At 38.1% G+C, this 21,823-nt stretch overlaps 1 protein-coding gene and 1 long non-coding RNA gene across 2 annotated transcripts in view; one reads left to right on the forward strand and one right to left on the reverse strand.

Moving 5' to 3' along the window:
• LOC113950867 overlaps positions 1-14,943 on the reverse strand; it is a 227,975-nt gene extending 213,032 nt beyond the window's left edge. The window contains exon 1 of the long non-coding RNA XR_003528920.1: positions 14,890-14,943. This is a non-coding gene — a long non-coding RNA (uncharacterized LOC113950867). The remainder of the gene's footprint in view (positions 1-14,889) is intronic.
• Positions 714-8,917, forward strand: OLFML1 (olfactomedin like 1). The gene is made up of 3 exons (XM_027651209.1): positions 714-1,231; positions 3,247-3,535; positions 6,687-8,917. The coding sequence occupies exons 1-3, from the start codon at positions 1,106-1,108 to the stop codon at positions 7,463-7,465; spliced, it is 1,194 nt and encodes a 397-aa protein (XP_027507010.1). The 5' UTR covers positions 714-1,105; the 3' UTR covers positions 7,466-8,917.
• Positions 14,944-21,823: the final 6,880 nt, after the last annotated feature.

Consider the following 21,823-nt stretch of genomic DNA (forward strand, 5'->3'; position numbering starts at 1 on the left):
CCGTGCAACGATCAAGCACGTGGAGGTGAAAATCTGCCTGCTGTGACACACTTGCCTGAATTCTGCCATGAAACAAAGGTTTGCACACAAGGCAGCCAGAAAGAAAAAGAAAACTCTGTAAATGTGAGGAGAGAAAAAAAACGTAGAAAAAGAAAAATGGGGGGGAGGGAAATTGAAGAGGTGGAGAATTCTGAGAAATGGAAATGTCCAGTTTGGCTTCAGATACAAAGGGAGCTTTCTAACCTCCTAACACATGGTTTCCTAGCAAATACAGTGTTAGCATAGCCATGGATATTTCCAGACAAGGAATTCAGTCATAAAAATTATGAAGTCAAATAAATAAGTATTGTCTGAAATGCAATAGACTCATGTAAGTCAATTATAATTCAGTTTTAAGCCATCCTAAGAAGAATTATTGTTCGAAAAGGAGAGCTCTATCATGGATTTAACTAAATTGATACAGAACTCTGTTAAGGATATTGATTGTAGCTGGAAAAGTACTGGCAAGTGAAGAGAAAAATGAGGGGTTTTTTAAATAATTTTATCTACGGTTTTCAGTCCTGTTGTAAGTAGGCTGGAAGTGAAAACAATTGCTACAGACATTAAGCATCAGATCTCCCTGTGAAAGGATGACCCGTGCTCTGCTGACTATGAATCTATGCTGACTTACACCAAGCACACACTGCACAGTGCTGGTCACACGGGAAAGCAGATGGGAGGAGAAAAGAGGAAAAATAAATTACTTTTATTTGTATTTAATAAAATTTGGCCCACAGGTTTTCTGTGACTCAGTACTGAACATCTGGGATTGATCACAGGATCACAGACCGAGAAGCAGTCATCTGGCTTCTAGAAATAAACACATTCAGTCCCTCTTCCACAACATTATTTTCTTAATGATAAAATGCAACGGCCATTTTAAGTCTTTTCAATACTTGCAGCCACAATGCTTTTAACTTTTTAGGATTTTTTAGTGTTATTTTTTCACATTAGGGCATCAGAACGTTAAATTTCATTTGATCTTAGACTGGCAGCATTTGGGACTGCCCTCCACACACACACGCAATTAATTCACTGCTATTCTGCTTCAAAATTTTATGGTACAATGGGAGTCTCGCAAGTCCAACTTTTGTTAGTTCCCTTCCTCACGAGCACCCTGGGAGCAGCGCAGTACCTGGTGCAGGATGCGGCGCTGATGAACTACATGGACCGGCGTTTCCTCTCCCTGGAGGTATGTGCTGCTACCTGCATCCTTCTGCAACTCTGCCTGCCTGCAAAGAGCTTTGAACACGTGTGAATGCTCTCCTGTGTGTGTGGACACAGAACAGTCTGTATGATATACAATACCAGGATGATACATTTCCAGCTTTTTCAAATAAATAAGTAAAACTGTAGCTAAACCTTGAACTATAATGATTCCTACTTGCCATGTCATTTATTGCAGGATATAATTTCATAATGTTGTATTTTCATTCTGTTATCATGTGTATGTTTTGTTTTACAACACCAATGAATTTAGCTAAAAATGAAAATGTTTATATAGTACTGCCACAGTTCATCCTAGGGAATAGTATAAACATATTGTCAGCAGTAGAAGTGCTGTCAAGTGTTAACGAGGAGTTAGAAGTTTATCAGGTATTTTTTCTATGTACAGATAAACTACTGTTCCAGGTGGGTTTAAGACACATTTATGTAAACTAGAAGTGTATCTTGACTTTAAATAATCCCCTTACAGTTAGGAGACTGAAATAAGTACTTCCTTTCAATTAATTATATATATGTACCAGTTCTTGCTTCTTTTTCTGCAGTAAAAATACTACCAGTACTGCAAAATACCTCTTCAGTATTGGTGTGCTATAATCATGTATTATTTATCTTAAATGATTAACATGTTCTTGGCTCCTGGCCTGCACTGGCAGACTTTTAGAGAAGTTCTAACTTGCCTTGTCTCATGTCCCTTTTTGTGCAAAACTCTCACTGGTCTAAACTTCACAACACAGAAAGAACTGAAGGATTATTCTGACATTCTGTTCCCATTGTGCAGAGTGAGATTTAAATTTTCTTAGCCATTATAGAGATAACTTCACATGGTAATTCCTGTTCTTTTTGGCACCTACTAAATATTATGCAACTCCACCTGTGGCATTTGGTGCAAGGGGCACCAAACAAAGAACAGCACAAAGGGTGAGGCAGGCACTGAAGGCAGCACTTGAAAACATTTAAAATAAAGTCCTTGTAGAAAGTCATTAAAGAGCTTCCTGGGGACTTACAGTCATGTATAAACGGGGGAGGGAGGGAGGCACTAAGCAAACAAACCACCACCACCAAGTTTGCATGGAACATGTGCAAACTACACTAATCATTTGGGAAACTCGGATATACCCTACTCAAACACCACCTTAAAACCAAAATACCTGAAATCTGTGTGTGAAGCACCAAACCAGAACACAAAATCTAGCAGTTAGATCTGCTATGGTTGTGTGTTTGGGCTCAAAGATTGGCTCAAATTCCTCATTTTCCGAAAGTGGCAGCTGGGCTACTGTTTTCAGGACACCTATGATCTTTATAGAAGCAGCTGCATTGCAACAGAGAAATCACATTCCTCACCACCGAAAACATTACTAATTTGAATTTAGGTGAAAAGAAATATGTTAAGGTTTGGTTTTGGTTTTTAAATATAACCAATTATTTGACACAGAGAAGAACCCCAAACAAACGAAAAACAAAACAAAAAAAAATCAACTAAAACTTCCTCAAATATAGCACACCGGTATTTTCATTTTCCCTTTTAAATGGATGTAAAATAGCTCCACTAGATTCTGCCTTGGTCAGAAGAGGTGTATTTTTGTGAAACGTTCCTGTTGATAGATCTGCAGAAAACTTTGAGACTGCTTCACCAGTGGTCCTACAGGAGGAATTCCAAAGATTCTGGAAAGCAAGTCATGATAGGTTATGTACCATTAAGTACCTCTGGCTGTTTCCACCGGAGAACTTTCCCTTCTTTAAGCAGCAAAACAAAGTATCTGGCTGTCAGTAGACACATCAAGGCAAAAAATGTGGCTTTTTGTCCAGACCTTGTACCAGTCTCACATGTCCTCTTCACACAGATAGCCACTGGTTTGAAACAGATGGGGGGGGCAGGACTGCACAGGAGAGAACAGCATGGGTTTTTTTTAAAGTGATCATGAATGATGTTGTAATGTATACAGAATATCCATGTATTTTCTTCCTGTGTTCCAACTTAAGAAGAGGCTGGAAAAATGCAACCAAGACATACTGGATTACGTGGACGAATTCCGAGACTTTTCAAAGATGGCACTGTCGCGCCTGGCGGGACTGAACTCTTATAAGGCTGAGGTTAAAAGTGAAGTACAGAATTTGCTCACAAGAATTGAACGAGCACAAAGGGACATTGACTATTTTGGATCTGTCACAGATTCTAACCCATGCATAGAAGTGCACGAAGACCTGGTGAAACAGCAGCTGCTTGAAGAGGCAGAAGGAAAAAAGAAACTTAAACTCATGCTTAATGCAAGTAAGAACAGTTTGCTTTTCAGAATGAGCCAGTACCTTAACCAATGTGTGAATGCTGATAGAGGGATAACAGATTTCCATTACCTATGTGGATACCACAGATAATTGCAAGGGGGTTTGGCTGTGAAAATATTACACTTATAAAAACTATGTATATGCAAAAAAGGTATGGGAGAGGGAGGGAAGAAAGGACAAGTCAAACATTTATTTTGCAGATATCCTAACTGCATATCAAATTAATTCTTTGGATATCAAATTAATTCTTTGGAAGCTGCTTTTTATTATAAAGTAATGTAAAATCCTCTGAAGATATGCATTTCTGAGTACTGCAGCTATAATAAGGAATTAATGGTGGCCTTTGTTTTCTGGAGTGGGCAAGGGTCAAAACCTCAACTCAAAAGTGAGTTAATAAACACTTCATTCACAATTTGCATCTGGTTTACTGTCTTCCTCTGTTACTCTTTCTCTCTCTCTCCCCTCCTAGGTACTTTATCAGGAGAGCACTCTGGCTTAGCCATAAGCAAAGCTCAGTTCTGATTTGAAAATTAAATGTTAGGGTACTTAGCATGAAGCATATATATACATATATATATATATATACATACATATATACGCATACACACACACACATACAATATATACTTTAAAAAAATTAAATTTATAAGTATTTTTACCTTAAAAAGTTGAGTTATAAATGTAAATTATGTATTGTAGACATGTTTAAAAGTAGTCTGTTTTCTTTTCATAGAAGTAAGAAATGAAAAATAAACAATAAGACATATTAACTGTTATTTTTTTAAAAAGACAGGTGAAAGACCTCTAGCATCATCAATTATATAATTCCACTAAGTTCAATAGAATTAGACTGACTGAATTTTACGAATAAATTTACAATTTCTTCCTTGAACTTTTCTAGCAAAACAGTATTAAGGCAGATGGTTACAAAAGCAATCACCTATTCTGTTTCTAAGCTCTAATCATACACCACAACTGAGTGCTTTGACTATCAATATTTGTTTTCCATATACAGAACTTTTCAACACTAAGTATTTTTTTAGAGAGGCAAAAAAACTGGGGAATTTTTAAACTGACTGTGTTTTTAGGACACTTTGAAAATTATAGCTTTCTGAGGGTTTAAGGGGGAGAAAATTACTTTCCATTTTCCCTTGCTGGAAATTGTTGTGGTAGTTCTTAGTGACTTTACTTTCAACTTTTATTTTACTGTCAATACTAGTCAGAAGCTTTTCCCATTGAAGTCGATGGCAAAACTAATCCCTGTCTAGATTTTACAGCGCTTGGAAAAAGTAGGAAGACCCTCAACTCTTAGCAAATAGCATCTCTGCTTCTATGCCACCATATCTTATCCAGAATCTATGATTATTTTTGCTGAGTCACTCCAAAACTCAGGCAGAAAAGTGCTTTTTAAGTCCAGCTATGCTACTGGTTTTTGTTCAAGTTCACACAGCCTTGAAAACAACGATGTAGAATCACAGTTTTTACATGCAATAGCCAATATCTCATCCTGCTTTGGGTGGGAAATGCAAAATTATCTTCTGCAGATTTTGGGGTGTGATAATAGTGGGCTTTGAAGGTATCATTACCAAAATTTTTCCACATTCTCTGCAAACTTCTTGCTTACTGTGAATGTCTCGATTTCTCCGTCTCCCTCCAAGCTGTTATAAAAACCAAGAGGGAGTTAAAAATTTTCTCTCGAGAGACACTCCATAGATTTGTGATAGTAACCTGGTTATTTCTCCTGCAGAGGAAGATGCTGCTGATGCTGGTTAGGTATTTTGATTCAGCAGCTTTAAGTTTCTACAATCTGTCTAATCAAGAAACGTTACTTTTGAGAAAGCTATTATGTCTTGTTCAGAGATGGTGCTTCTAGAGTGAGAACTTCCAAAAACACAGCCCCCTCCCCCCAAAAAAACTCCATGCTGTAGCAGTAACATCCAAATTCTTTGATTAGAGGGTATCAGTACACACAAATGACATAAAGATTGCTTTCTACAGGCAACTGGAATCTTGCCACTGACTTCAATAGGTTCATATCAGGCCAAATAAGGGAGGCTGGTTTTGCTTTCTCTATTTCATCTGCTGCCAGAACTTCCTGCCTTAGAGCTTTGTTTGTTCTGTTTACTGAAATGGCTGCACTTCACTGAGAGCAATTCTTTAAACTTCAAATACTGTGCCTTGTAATTTATGGGTGCCTTTGGTAAACAAGCTTGTTAATATGTTTTGCAATAGAGTTTTTGCTGAAAAGGATGGTGCTTGATAAAGATCTTAGCGTCTAAATGCCTGAGTCTTCACAAGCTTGATGCTTTTTGGTTTTAAACTTCTATGCAGAGTGCATACAAAATGCAATGAAGCCAAAATTATGACTGGATCTCTGTGATGCCAATTTTAACCCTATAGTGAGGTAAACAACTATGCAATCCCACCAGCCATGCCCCTGGCATAAGAATTGATAACACAGACACCATACCAGTTCTTTAAAGAATGTATGCACATTCCTGGTTTTGTGATCTATGCATTTGTTCTAGTTCTTTTGTGCTGCAGGTGTTGGGAAGGGGAATGGGAAGATAGCCCAGTGTTTTGGATTCCTGTTATGCTGATCTATTTTTATTTGTCTTTATATTACAAATGCATAAAAAGTGGCTAAGTGAGGATAAGAGAAGTCCTGAAAGAAAAATACTATACATGTGGCATATTAGGAAAATGGATTTTGATTTATACGCCTTCAATAGGACATAAATTTGATTATTTTTACTGCGTTAACCGAGATCAGAAGTCAGTTCTCTGAAGTAAAAAATTATAACCCTGTAAAAGAACTGACAAGAATAATCACAGAATTAGTAACTGTGCTCTTGTCTCCTCTCAGGTACACAAATGGAATCCCTTTTGGATAACACTGGTCCAATAGAACAAAGCCCAACACACTATGGGTAGCTGAAGACACAGTTTTCTTAGCAGGAATATCTCATATAAAACTATCTTCAGCACTATTTATCATAGCCACACTGCTGGCATCTACTGATACATCGACCCTCATCTTAGAGTAGAATTGAAAGGAAATTAAGGATTTCAAAGAAAGGCAACTAGAAAATTCACAGATATCCTAATTTTCTTCTCCTTTGGGTGTTTCCTTGCAGGTTGTGACCACATGCTTGCAGGTATAAAGTCCCTAAAGGTAGTTAAGAAGACTGGAGATAAGCATGGCTCTTGGATGAAAGATCCTGGCAAAAAGCATACGAAGATTTATTTATTAAATGGTTCTGTAAATAATGTTATTTTTGAATTTGCAAATATAATGACATTCATGGAAAACAATCAGACACTGAGTGCTCGCAGAGTCACATTGCCATTTCCCTGGGAAGGAACTGGCCACGTCATATATCGGGGTTTCCTGTTCTATCATAGATATGGTTCCTTAAATGAGATTATTAAATTCAATATACAGAGCAGAAAAGTAGCTGACCAAATGCTGCTGCCAGGGGCTGGAAGGATTCCTGCCTATCAGCTTTCCCCACACACAAAAATAGATCTTGCCATTGATGAGCAAGGGCTCTGGGCAATCCATGCAGAGCCAGAGACTGGAGGAAATATTGTCATTACTAAAATCAACCACATAACCATGGCAGTGGAGCACACCTGGGACACACCCTGCAACAGCAAGGATGCTGAAGCAGCTTTCATGGCATGCAACACACTCTACGTTGTCTACAACTCTCGTAGCGGAGGTACCTCTCGCATACGATGTGTTTATGATGTTTTGGATGCTGTAAACACCTATGAAATCCCAGTACTGCATTTCCCAAGACGTCAGGGGAGCCATTCCACTATACATTACAACCCCAAAGAAAAGCAACTCTTCGCTTGGGGTGATGGATCCCAGATCATTTACAAGCTTCGCACACAGCAGAAAGTTTAGAATCTTTAGCAACTTTTCAAATAGACTTAAAAGCTGCCAGTCCCACATCCACATGATCATTAACATGTATTAAAATTACATTATGCCCATCTCTTACAACTTTCACCTCTTTCACATAACTTTAGGCTTATATACCCCAGTGATCTTAAACTAATGTCCAATGACGAATATGTAAAGTCCCCATTATTATAAATTACATGATGACTAAATACTACATGTGGACAACCCATACACAGACGTGCTAGTCCTAAAGAGTAAGGAATAACAATCCATCTCTGACATGTTCTCTTCCTCTCAAAATTATGTATTCTGCTTCAGTGTTATGGAAATCAAATCAGAAGTCCTTCCTGCCCAATACACACTATCTGACAATCTCCACCACTCTGAAGGTCGGTTTAGAAAGCCTTCTGGTAAGCAATATAAAATCACATGCTTCCAGAGAAATTATCTGTAAGTTTTAACTGCAGAGGTTTATTACATCACAAAGTATAAGAGTACAGACCCTCACAAACATGGTTTATATTTAACATTTAACTCTCGTATATCACATCAAGTTTATTCTTAATCATCAAACTTCTAGAGTTTTTCCATTACATTTCCACATTTTTCTTATCCATATAGCTGTACAGTCCACATTTGAACCTGACCATACATTAGCTGCAGCTAAATATTCACTCTTATCAGCTTCAAGTTGCCACTTTTCAATATTTTTTTAGTGCATAACTGCTTGTGTGTCAGAAGGAATGTTCCTAGATTATCCTGTTCTGTATCAAACACTATTTTTTTAAATGTTCTACATGTCACTCTTTGTTTCCCTTCTCATTAGTCCCTTTCAGCATCTAGTTGTGAGGCATTTCCCAATGCTTCAAATCTCTTCCACTGGTCATAGCAGAATCTTTCTCATCCTGTCCTCCAGCTCCAGGAAAATACCTGTTCAAAAAGGTGGCCCTGATGAGCACAATGGTGCAAGAGAGGGTATGTCATTGTTCAGTCCTGCATTAGTGAGTAACAGATAAACTCCAGGTAAATACAAATACACTTTTGTTTCAAAACCCAAACTGACTTTTAGTGTGAAATACAGGTACTGGCTGTAGTTTTGAGTTGTTGTGTTTTTTTAATTTTAATGACATCTGTATTTCTGTTTAATAACAAACAAGCAAAAAAAAAACCCTAGAGAAAAAATAAACACAAAAAATAAAGTCTCCCCCAAAACCCACAAAAAGTGGTGCTTGAATAGCAATCCACAGCTGTTCCTACAGAAAGCCCATTTTGTTCTTTACACTGAAAGAGCTGTTGTTCTGCCTAAAAATAGCCACAACAGAACAGCCAAACATCAGAGAATAATTTTGAAAAGGACTTCCAGAATTCAACTAAGAGTATATAGACTCCTGAGCTGCAATAATGATACTCTGCTTTTAGAAAAAAAAACTGTAACATTCTAAGCAGCCTTAATGATTAGAGCATTACTTCTGTGTTACAGAAGCCATAGGAAAGCACAATTAAAGACATCTCAGGCTGAAAGTAAGGTGAGTTGGCACTGGTTTCCTGTGTGACCATGGGCTAAAGGCAGGCTTGACTATTTGGCCTTTTATTCCTCATCTGTAAAAATAAAAACACCTAAATACAAAATGGTATTAGCCACCTTTGGAAGGCTTTGAGATCCTTTACTGCAAGAAGATGTGCAATTTGCTTTATTTAAGAAATAAAAGCTTTTGATGCAAACGTGGATTGAGTCTGTTCTTTAGAAAAGGCATTCTTGGGATGTGCCATGTGCCACGTGCCACACTATTACACAACAGAGAAAGCCTATCTTACTGTTTTACATAGAGCTTTCAATGAGCCATCCTCAAAAGTTCAAACAGGATCTTCTCTGAACCTTGCTGCCTGGGAAATCCAAGCTTCATAATAAATTTAAAGCACCCTGTGCCTGACAGTGGCCAAGACTTCCCACTGGTAGGAGATGGAGACACAGCCACCTTGCACAAGGTCTCCCAGCACTCCATAAAAGAATTGCTCATTGCCAAGGCCCTCCTTCCCCATCACCTGGTCCTGTCCCTGGAGTGTGAGGAGATTCCATCTCCTCTGCATGGAGCCCCAAGGAAGAGGGGAGCAGAGGGGTTAGAATCCTTAGAGCCACTGTGCCAGACTACACAAGGAGTCGGTTGCAGGCCACTGAAGGAGTTCCTTGGGACCTGGAGGTGGGGGCGGTTCTTTTGAGTCTGAGGCTCACTCTGGCTCTGTTTTATAGTTTTGAGGATGAACTTTCACATTGATTTTGTTTTTCTAAATCCCCATGGATATTTTTAGTATTCTTCTCTAACTCAAAATATGATCCAATCTCCACACTCATCTGTGAGTCTCCACCACGTGCATTTCACCATGGCTATGACAAAGAACAACTTATAACACTTCAGTCTTGCTCACACTCTTCCTGGAGCACAACACAGATTAGGTTACTGGTCCTACAGCATGAAATAAGCTGGGAAATGGGCTGTGGGTTGTGGTAGCAACTGAATTTTGCAGACTGGAGTGACAACAGTATCTTGGGCTTACAGCAGCAATGACACAGTTGAGAGAGTCATGTGTGTGAATACACTCTGTGCTGCTGATCAATTCACATTCAGGTAAGAAAAAGACAGCATGCTTTCTCCTCCAACTTTTTGATAATCTCATAAATATATATGATCTCATTAATTTTCATAACTGATAGCACACAAGCAGATATTTTTGAGGAAGGCAGAAGAGGCATTTGGTTAACTCCTGGATGAAAAAGGGTAAAAATGAGGACTGCCTGTTCAGAAATGGAAAAGAAAGAGTCACGAATATCTGAACTGAATAATCTTCTCCAGCATAGCAGTCTCCAAAAAGCAAGGACAAAGCACTGTTGCAAAGCAGTACTAAGCCGTGACAAGACTGCATGAAAGAGGGCACTGACTCCCAGTTCAGGTAGATGATATGATTGTTACCATGGGAATGAAATTGGTACAAGGAGATGAACACAAAGAAGTCTTCATCAGGAACAAAAAACACAAATGAGTTTATGACCTCTAACTTCACCATCTAGATAACATCCATTACTGCCCTTGTCCTCTCACAGTGTGCCTTCTCCATGTGCTCATTTCATCTGAACCACTGGCTTTTTGCTTTTTCAGAGCTGCATTTTCATGTTCTGACTCGACAGACAGGTCCCTCTTGTGTTGGCTCTTTTGCTTTGCTGCAGCTCTCAGGGCAGAATCCAGTGCTCTGCGCTATGACAGCGGGATCATCATCCTCCTAACAACAGCAGCACTCCTCGATGCTTTGGTTGCAATAAAGGTCCCTCACCTCTTCACTGATACCAAAGTCACCTTGTCCTTTCCAGCATTAAATCATGACTGACTCCTCCGCAGAAAGCTGGTTCACGTCAGATAATCTACAAGGATTATGTCCTGTTTGCACTTGAAACAATCAGAATTATCACAGACAGAAAGGTTTGCAGCCTTCTCTGATTTGTTGACACCTGTGTGATGAATTTAAGCTTTCTAAAAACACTGTGCTTGCTTAGTTTTTTGTGGATGCCAAGGATCTGTGGACTGTATGTTAAAAGCAACTTGCCAGTACAGCAGAGCTTGATGCTGGGAGCATGGTGTAAATTATGTCAGTGTAACTGGGTTTATTTCTACAGTGCCCATCAAAGATAAGCTTGATCCTCAGAAAATATTCTTCCTTTCTCTTCTTTTCTATCTGCCTGGATCTGGAGGACATGAGCCTGTTTTAGCATTCATGCAAGCAGACATCATATAAGAAAACCCCCACACTAAATATTTATTACAGATGGGTTTACCACTAAGCAGTGCAAATATTACATGCCTACTGTCATCCTGCTCTGTAGCAGTGCATTTTTTTCCCCACATGCTGTCTCCCACCCCTTGTGCCAGAGTCACCAGTCAGAGGACACAGTTGCAGAGACAGTGCATGGAAGCTCAGCAAAGAAACTGCAGAACCGAAATCATTAAGATGCAGCTCCCCTAATACTGAAGAAATAGCTCCTCCTGAAGGCAAAAATCTAGACCTGTGACTTTTTAAGTTATTTGAACTTTTTGTGGTTTTGCATTGCATATAAGAAAATAATATTTTATTATACTTGCACCGTATTGAGCCCTAAGCCCAGAAATAAAGAACGTACAGAATCACAGAGTTGATTAAGATGGAGAAGACCTCTGACATCAAGTCCAACCTTTGAGTGAACACTGCCTTGTCAACTAGACCATGGCACTAGGTGCCACATCCAGCCTTTCCTTAAACACCTTCAGGGTTGGTGACTCCACCACTTCCCTGGGCAGCTTGATAACCCTTTCTGTGAAAAAATTCCCCCTGATGTCCAGTCTGAACCTCCCCTGGTGCAGTTTCTCTGTCCCTTCTCTGGACACACTCCAGCACCTCAATGTCCTTCCTGAACTGAGGGGCTCAGAACTGGACATGGGACTCGAGGTGTGGCCTCACCAGTGCCAAGTACAGAAGGACAATCACTTCCCTGGTCCTGATGGACACGCTATTCCTGATACAAGCCATGTGCCATTGGCCTTCTTGGACACCTGGGGACACTGCTGGCTCATGTTCAGCTGCTGTCAACCAGCATCTCTGTGTCCTTTTCCATCACACAACTTTCCAGTCACTCATCCCCAAGCCTGTAGCAAACGCATGATCCCAGTGCAGGAACCAGCACTTCTCCTTAGAGACCTTTCCTATTAAACATGCCATAAGTTCTGTGACATCATTACTGTAACTACACAGGGTATTTAGAAAAACAAACTATTGCTAATAGTAGCTGATATTTTAAGGGATAAGACTAAACAACTGACTATGCACAAGAATTAGCAAATCATACGGGGAGTTTCCCTAAAAAACAAGATCAATTTAGAAACATACCTCTCACCGTGGGTTATGGTAAAACAGGTATAAAAAAGACAATATTGAAGTTTTTTTCCATTCTGTTCATATCTTATAAGTATAAAAATTTTCTCTTGTGATTGAAATGAACAGTTAATTTCAATTAAAAAATCTTGTGCTCACTGACATGAGAATAAAGTCATCTGGAGGTTGCATACAAAGCATAAAGGGGATGTGCACACACACCCATTATGGTAGGATTCTCAGTATTAGGAGGAGGTTTAATTTATGACTCAACATTTTCCAATGTTATATGTGCAAATATACATGTTGTGCACACACACACACACACATATATATGTATTTATAAAGCCTTAAAAGTTTTCTGTTGGTGATATCTGGGTGTTACTCAGTTTTTTCAGCTGTTCACACTGACAGCATAAACCCCGGGTTTAATTTGTCTTGGAATTTATTATTGCAAAAAAAAAAATCTCTGAAATGCTCCCTATGTGAGTGTCGTATTTATTACAGATAACCATCTGCCTTTTCTTTTTATTTTGAGCTGACTTCTCAGTGGGACTGACCCCATGCAGTGAGTCAGTGCCCACTCCATGATTACAAGACTGAGGCTTTTCTTTTTGCTCTTTGAACTGTTTCTTAAGAGTAGAGGAACAAGGGAAAAAAATATCTGTAGAAAATGTTTTGTTATTTGATAGACCTTTAGGAATATCTCAAAAAGTAAATACTTCTAAAATGGCTAATTTTTGGGAGTTCTAAGTAGTCTCTGAACTGATTTTGTATTTCCCAATACTGCCTTCATCCAACTAATGACAGTCTGAAAGATCCAGCATTTGGGAGCAGTGGTAGAAATACCCACTTTAGGACATGTTGGGCCTGTAAAGGAAAATACATCTTCGTTTCTGACTAGTTTACTTAAACTTCTAGAAGTAGAAAATGTGTTACATTAGTGTTTCTGTCCCAATAAAATGAAAAACAATTTAGTTCAGGTTAGTTTTTTATTCCCAGAGCAAACATTCTAAATCATTACTTTGCTTTTATATAATAAATCCATTATATACATCAGAATTTGGGGATGTTATGGCCTAGATTTCCTTTAAATTAGATGAGAAGAAGAAAATATCAAAATTGACAAAAAATGTCTTAATCTTGAGAGTTGGTCTTTTTTTTTTTCATAATGCCTGTGATAAGTTATGTTTGTCTGTACACAGGACTCTCTTGACCTGTCTGGAGTAGTCAGATATCTTATTTCTATTCAGACCTATATGGAAGTTTATCTAAACTTGCAAGAATGTGAGTATATAAAGTAATTTTTTAAAACAAATCTTTGGCATTCTGGAGTAAACACATTTATTTACTAGTATGTGCAACAACGAATTTCTGTATTTTCAAGATTTACACTGTGTATGCCACAGCGGTTCCAGTGGTTGTCATAAAGAATATACAGAAATATTAAACTTAATTTGTTTGAAGCAACTGTGATTTTCCCTACACAAAGTAATACCTACACAGAGTACGGAGGTTATTTAACATAAGGAGTTTCCAATGTTGTTTTAACTGTATTTTTACCTTAAACACTAATATGATTTCCAAACAAAACCATAGCCACAGAAAGTGACACTATCAATCCTAACTTTACTAGACCTGTCGTCATTTTTAGCCTGTAAGTTTTCACAAACTGTGAGCTCAAAGACTTGGAATTGCTACACTCTGAGGAACTTACTCACTCTCATGAAGAGGACAGTGAAATCTCTAATGAACACAGGCTATGCAGAGGCCCAGTTTGCTGCCTTTGGTCCCTACTATCAAAGCATTATATCCAATTCCTGCTACCTCAGTGCTGTTTTCTGTGTGCTAAACCAATTCTTTAGAAGTTTAGCTGTCATCAAAGACTCAACTTTTGGCCTACCCCTTTCTAACAAAATTCATCTGAAAAACGGTCAGAAAAAAATACAATAAAATTCCATAAGGACAAGAGCAAAGACTACCCTTGGGCAGGAATGGTTTTCACAATTACAAAAAAGTTCCCAAGTTTCAAATATGTAAAAAGCTCTTATCACTGATGCTGAGAAATAATTCAAACTGCAGTCAGGTTAGACATCACAAAGTTCTCTCACTACAAGGCTACTGAGCCTTGGTACAGACCTTTTCATCTCAGAAATTTTCAGTGACAGGAGACTCGCAATATCCACTGTCAGGAACAATATTGGTTTGAGCAACCTTGAATTTTGGCAGGCGATAGATCACAAGAGCAGTTACCTGCAGAGAGGAGGAGTGGTCTCTGGGGCCCTATCTAAGCCATCCTGGTAAGTTAACTGAGAAAAATGAACATATTGTCAGGTGTCTATTTTTTCTCTAGGAATCAGTGGCCCTCCAGAAAATTGGTGAAGCTCCAAAGCTGACAAAAATCACTTGAATAGACCAGCTTTTCTGTATTTGCATATGGGACACTCAGTCTGCGTGGGCTGATGTTGCATTCATTTGATTTGAAATATGATTGGCAATCGTTGAAAAATAGATCATTTTATTATCCTTACCTGGGTTCTCTTGTCCCATGTTTGTGATAAATGAGGTTAAAAACAGTATTTTAATTAGGATGTCCAAGTAAAGATCATTTAAATAGAGAACTGTTGCACCTGATTGTTCTGTGACCTCAAAGTTAATCATTATTTTCTTATTCTTAATTGGCTGAAAAAGGAAAGAATCAAAGATATGAACACTAGCTGCTAATGTAATGAATTAGATCCTAAACTTCTTACACATTTATCTGTTATCCAAATACTATTTTATAAGTAATCATCTTACAGTATTTTTAGGAGCAGCACTGATCTTATATTTTGTACTTTTTTCTCTGATCCCATGTAATACCTGCAACTTTCTGTAGTCATTAACACCCAGAAAGAATTAAGTGCTTTGGGGAGTTTTTAAATATAGGGGTTTTGTCAGACTATTTAGTTTAAACAACACATATAACCAATTATTTTTTCTTTTAAATGCCCAGTCTTAAACTACTTGCATTATTACTGTCGATTTACTTCAACTGAGGATTAGAAGATAGTGCCAACATAATTTCCTGTGTATATACTCAATTTAAAATCAATACTGTCCCATACAGAAGGATGGCTCTCCCTGTAAGAACTGCAAAGATTTAGTTTGGCTTTATGCTCACACTGTATTTTTCCAAAAGCAATTTTAATGTGTCTGCAAGATGCATACTGCTTTAATGCCAGCTTTCCAGTGCCACATGTACAGTTGGTAAAAACAGCTTTGACAGAAAAGATTCAAAACCTGGTTTAAACCCTTAGCTCTTCTTTATACAAAAGCAAAAAAAAAAAAAAATAAATCTGAAATCAGGTATTTCGGTCCCAGAGGCAATCACCTCTGAAGTCTGTGCAGAACATGTATCACCATGGAAAATGTTATGTCCTATCAGTATCTCAAAAAAAATTTATTTCAGTAATCTTTCTAGCAAAAGCAATTTTGGTGAATGCTATGAATTTTTTGTCTGCTCCCCCATTTCAGAAGCTAGCAAGTACATCCAGAAAAAATGCATTTCCTATTCAACTGTTTGGCCATAAAATGCAAACATAAACTTTCAGGATTAATAACAGTAGTAAAGTCAATATGTATTGTTTTAAGTTTACAGAACTTGCATGCAGACAAACTGGAAAAACCTCCAGGCTACTCCGAATCCTTTCCCCCTCCCCATAGTATTGGTATCATAAGCAAAATAACATATTCCCATTCTTGCTGCACATTTGGTACCACTACATTTCTAGTCAGTCTTGTCAACAAATATTTTCTTACTAAATTTCAAAGAAATATCATTAATTCCCCAACCATAAATTGTATGATATAGAATTACAGAATCATTAAAGTTGCAAAAGGCCTCCAAGATCAAGTCCAATCGTCAACTGAACACCATCCTGTCAACTAAAATATAGCATTAAGTGCCACATCTACTCATTTCTTGAACACCCCCAGGGATGGTGGCTCCACAACTGTCTTGGACAGCCCATTCCAATGCTTAACGACTCTTTTGGTGAGGCAATGTTTCCTAATATCCAAACTGAACCTCCCCTGGTGCAACCTGAGGCCACTGCCCCTTGTCCTGTCGATAGCTGCCTGGTAGAGAGTTGTAGAGGTCTCTCTGAGCACCCTCTTCTCCAGGCTAAACAACCTCAGCTCCCTCAGCTGCTCCTCATTGTGGTCCAGACCCTTCACCATCTCCGTGCCTCCCCTCAATGTCTTTCTCACAGTGAGCAGCCCAGAACTTTAAATACACACTTTGAATAAATCTATTTTCCTTATCAAACTTATACCAAAAGGTGAAATGTTTGTTATACTAACTAATAGGTACGAAGGATGTACATTTTTTTTTCTAAGAAATTCAAAATATGTTGGTAATGGTCAGAAACTTGTATGTTTATGTTTTGACAAGCACAAGTGCATATACATAAGCAGGAATAAAAAAAGGTACACAAGTGTACAAATACAAACCAATCCATATGAGCCTTTATAGTTTTCTAGGTGAAATCAAAACCCTATAACCATGTATCTTAAGCTTATTTCATAACAGCACCATCTTTTTTTTGAAGAGCAGAAGAGATGTAATTTTTTAAAATGAAAACATTTGAGTTCTCGCCACCCACCACCATCCAGCTACTTCTGCAACATAAACCTCCAAAGATTTATCAGTCAGAGCACAGCACTGAAATCCAGGTGGCACAATTAAGTTGCAGTTTATCTTACTATACATGATTTTATTGGCTCCCTCTAATGGAATTATAGGGCAAGGAAGGTGCTGATTATCATATCCATAAGCAAAATTTTGGTGAATTATTTATATTAACATTTGCTGTCATTATATTTGTCTGATACTACTCACAACATTAAATTAACTTCAACACTGTAAGTATTCATATCCATAAACATCACTTCCAATTTCACCCTTGTTTGTGTCTATGCTAAAAGAATTTGTTTGGCTGTTTGGTGAGGAAATACAACATCACATGACCGACTAACCAGAAAAACAATAAGGAATGCTCATAAACAAGGTATGAATACTTTTTGAAAAGGAATGTGCTATGTACACAGAAAGAGAATCCTGGTATCTGACAATGTGCAAGCACGACAAAGAACTAAATTCATATCCTTATTCGTTCCATTCCTTCAGGGAAACAAATATTTAATCTGTGTACAGTTGCACTGAATAAAGTCAGTGTTCTAGTTTCTCTGTGAGTGGTGAACTAGGCTTTAAGACCAAAGGAGTTTTTTAAAGGAGCCTGAAAGAAGTGAACCTTTTCCTGAATATATCAGCTAAAAAGAGATCTTAACAGCAGGAATAAATAATTTACAATATCAAAAAGTGAAACATTTCTCAGGCTGAATCTACGAGATACAATTCAGGTCTGGATGCAGAAAGCTACTGTCTTAAGCTACAGTAATGACAGAAATGCAGCCATTATCACACCAGCAGGTTTTTTATACTGGGGTGCTTCTTTTAACTTGACATAAATTCACATTTAGGAAAACAATTAGGACCATAAATTATAAATATGTAAAAAAAAAAAATCTAGTTCCATATCAAGATAGAGCACTTCTAAAACAAATCAGAGTCACAATAAAGATGACTGACCATAGTTCTTTCCTATTCAGAGAGGATTTTTTGGGAGATAGAATCTCCTAACTATTTATTAACATAGCAAGTCAAAGACAGTTCACATTAAGGAGACATAGAGAACAAAACAGTGTTATGATAACACACAGTAACATATACATTTTAAATATAAGTTTGAATCTGTATGACATAATTAAACCACAAATTACCTGAAAGGGCTTGCTAACTCCCCAGGTGTCAAAATTCAGTGTTCATAAACAACTTCTTCTATGACTAATCCTCTTTTTGTTTGAACTAACAGAAACTACAGCAAGGCACAGAAGGTAAGTTTTAGTTTTCAAACAGAGACAAGTTCATTTAGAGGCTTATATAGCTGCAATCAGTGTGAAATCACAACAGGATTCTGAGGTCATTGGCAGGTTTTTCTCAGAATCAACCAAAACTCCTGCAGCTGTGGCACTGTGATCAAGCTAAAAACCACCTTTCTCATGCTGGTACTTAACTTGATTCCCTACCAGCTCCAGTCCCAAGGTGCATGAAGGCTGTATACCTTCTACCCACGAGTTTTAGACCAGTTCACCTCCCGTTACGGGATGGGGGCAGAATGCATGATTCATAAGGAACACGTCTCTGATTTCCTAACTGGAAATGTGTTCATAGGGAGCTCACAGAGAAGACTTTGGTTTTGATTTGTCTGCTTCCAACCAACAGAAACATATGCTGAGACTTTCATTTGTGATAAGATCCATTCATCTATGCAGAGACCATAAAGTGCACAAGACATGTATCTAAATTTAAGCGAAGAGGGTAAGGTGGTCTGTTTTGGCCATGCCAGAGAAAGAAGAATTTTAAAGTGGCTGACATTATTTATAGTCCCTCACTAATGCTTTCAAATTTACATAAAATCTGCCATAAATTCCAATCTTCATCATCTTAAATTGACTCTCTTTCTCGATAATGAGCTTTAAATTTATAGGCCATACACTGGAAAACTAACACTTCTGTAGTCAGGTTTTGTGGTATGAGACTTTAGATCACTACGCTGGTTAATTTAAAAAATAAAAACACGTTAGGATATATTTCTCTGGTTACTTCTGAAATCTAATGAAAGTACAGTGACCAGTATGTGGGCAGTCATCTGCAAAACAGGCTTAGACCTCAAAGGTAGGGTAGAGAAAGGAGACATTTTAGCCTCTAAAAAAAGCAAACAATCAAAAACAAAACAAAAAACTTTAAGAGTGGAGAAAAGTTGAAAACCAGCAGTCTGCTGAATTAACAAAATAAGTCTTACATGCTAGATCAAGTTTCAGAAAAACACAAAGTTTATCTCTGAAGGTAGAGAGGGGAAAAAAGGAAATGGGGAAATAGATAAAATTTAGATTACAGAAAGAGTCAAGAAGGATTCTTTGACAGGAAACCTGTATTGTGTAAAAACAAGCTACATGTCCCCAGGGAACCTGTAAACCTGGGAGCTCCTGTTGATTTGTCAATCACAGTCAATTACTCATAATTTCCAGGCCATGTATGCTACAGTACACTCATGTAGGTGATCAGCTACTGGGTCCAAGGTAAGCATTAGAGATAGGGACCTGCTGCTTTATCTCTTGTTGGGTTGGCTTTATGGGCTGGGTTTTTTGGTTGGTTGGTTTTTTTTCTAACAGACCTTTGTGACTGCTTGCAGACTGACCTTAAGATAATTTTAAGATGTGTATCAGCAGAGACTCAGCTACGCAGTTGCCCACTCTTCTTTAATCTCCACAGAAGGTATCATTTATCCTCTATGAAGTCACATCTCAGCAGACATCAGAAAACACCAAAAGACAGCTGATCAGTAAACAAATCAAGAGCTCAGGCATGTGACCGAGTTCCTGCGTATCAGCTGAGTCACAGTGACTGACCTTGTCTGCTCTGGCTAATGTCAAGCTCAGATGAAAGTGGCTTAAGCTAATCTTCCCTGCCTGAGAGCTGTGACAAGTCACACACCACAGCTCATTTCTGCAGCTAAGCAAGTACAGTGTGTTTTGTTCATCAGACTAACTGAATTGTAACACCAAACCACATCATCCAGAGCTGCCCAAGGTCTGCCTCTAGAGTAGAGGTGAAGGCATGACTTACTGTGTCTATATGTATGATTGTGAGAAAAAGAACTGTGTGACAGCAACCGTCCCAATCACAGACAGAAGTAACCAAGAACACTGTCTGGAAAAAAGAGTGGACAGAGACCCCTGCCTCCTGCCTCAAAGCTTGCAGGTAAGATGAACTTGGAATTTTTCTGCTGCTACATTCTTTCCTATGTTTGAAGGTACGGGATTTCATGTGGTTTTTTTTTAAATAAGACCTATCTTATCAAAAAAAGAAAAAGTCTTAGTTGAATCAAACCCAAATGCTGGCCGGAAGAGTTCATGAAGAGATAATAGAACAATGGATATCTTCTCAGTCAAGAAATTGCTTAATAACATCTTATATAATTCACAATACTTTCTAGCATGTTTTTCTTTTTTTAACCCCATAACTTCTTAATGCAAAAAATTAGACAACTGTCAAATCCCCTAAAGTCGTGAGTTCAGTCTAACTGAAACAAGTCCCACGACTCCACATTGCCTCACCAAAGTAGGTGGAATAGCAGCTTATATGGGACTGCATTCTCTACATACATTCATGCAGTGATGTACAGTATAAGCTCTATTTTCCAAGCTACAATTAGAAGGCCTTTGCCTGATGGTGAGAGCAAATGAAACATTATAAACAGCTGTGTCTGCCTGAGGAGATATCAGCTGTCCTCCATTAGCTTTTAATTTATGGTAGGCTTGCTACCCCCAAAATTTATAAAATGCCTCAACACATGGAGGTAGTGTTTCCCTGGGGGCCAAAAAAGGCTCATTCTAAAAACTCTTAGATCTCTTGTGTGTGATTTAAAATCTGAACACGAGATGGCGCTAAGTCCTTGTAGCACCACCGCCTAAATTTGGATCGTTACACCTGGCTCAGGTGTAATTCCCATCGGTTACACGCAAATGTAACCAGATCAATGGCTTGCTTAAATGTCTTTTAAAACGCTGAACAAAAGTAACAATGCGTTCCTGAAAACCTTTTTAAAGAATTGCATGTGCTCATGAAAGCTTCTGGGATACAAAGAGAAGACTGGGGGTGGGGGGGAACCGCTCAACAAATATAGTGCGCTCTAACAAAACTATCTATATGTTAAGGATTTTTTTTTTTAAGTGTGTTTCATCTGTCCTGGTAAGAAATACCAGAAAAGAAGACTCTTACATCATGTGTTCTACTGCAGAACAGACAATGCTTTAAACGGTGACAGAGGAAAAGAAAAAGTAGTAAGTTCCATTTTAGTGTCACGTAGCTGTAGCTATCCAACCAGATTTCAAAAAAATTTCAATTGCACTTTTATAGAGAGGCCAAATTTCTTTATTTAAACTCTCATCTTGAATATTTCAAATTAACTCTACCAAATAACAACAGGTGGGGAAAAAAATAACACACACAAAAAAAAAACACACTAAAAAAAGAGCACATCACGTATGCTAGAAAAAGTTTTGAAGGGTGAGAGAAGGTTGTGCACCTTACCAGAGGAAATTGGTGACATGACTGGCCACAAATCTCTATTAAAGATAAGGCAGGCTATGCTTTCTAACGAGACATAATGGATTAGCTGTACTGAGTTAATGGGGGAGGATTCTTCAATACATTATTTCCTATCTACAGCTGATTTAACCACGTTTACATGATAAGCAATCTCTGAGCATTTAAGTGGATTGCTTTTTTTTCCCCACAAACAAGAGATCACACAGTACTGCAGCTTTCACAGTCCTGCATCAAAGTATTTATTCATTGTT

The sequence above is a fragment of the Corapipo altera genome, unplaced genomic scaffold (genome assembly GCF_003945725.1).
Source record: "Corapipo altera isolate COAL_440 unplaced genomic scaffold, ASM394572v1 78, whole genome shotgun sequence".
NCBI lineage: Eukaryota > Metazoa > Chordata > Aves > Passeriformes > Pipridae > Corapipo > Corapipo altera.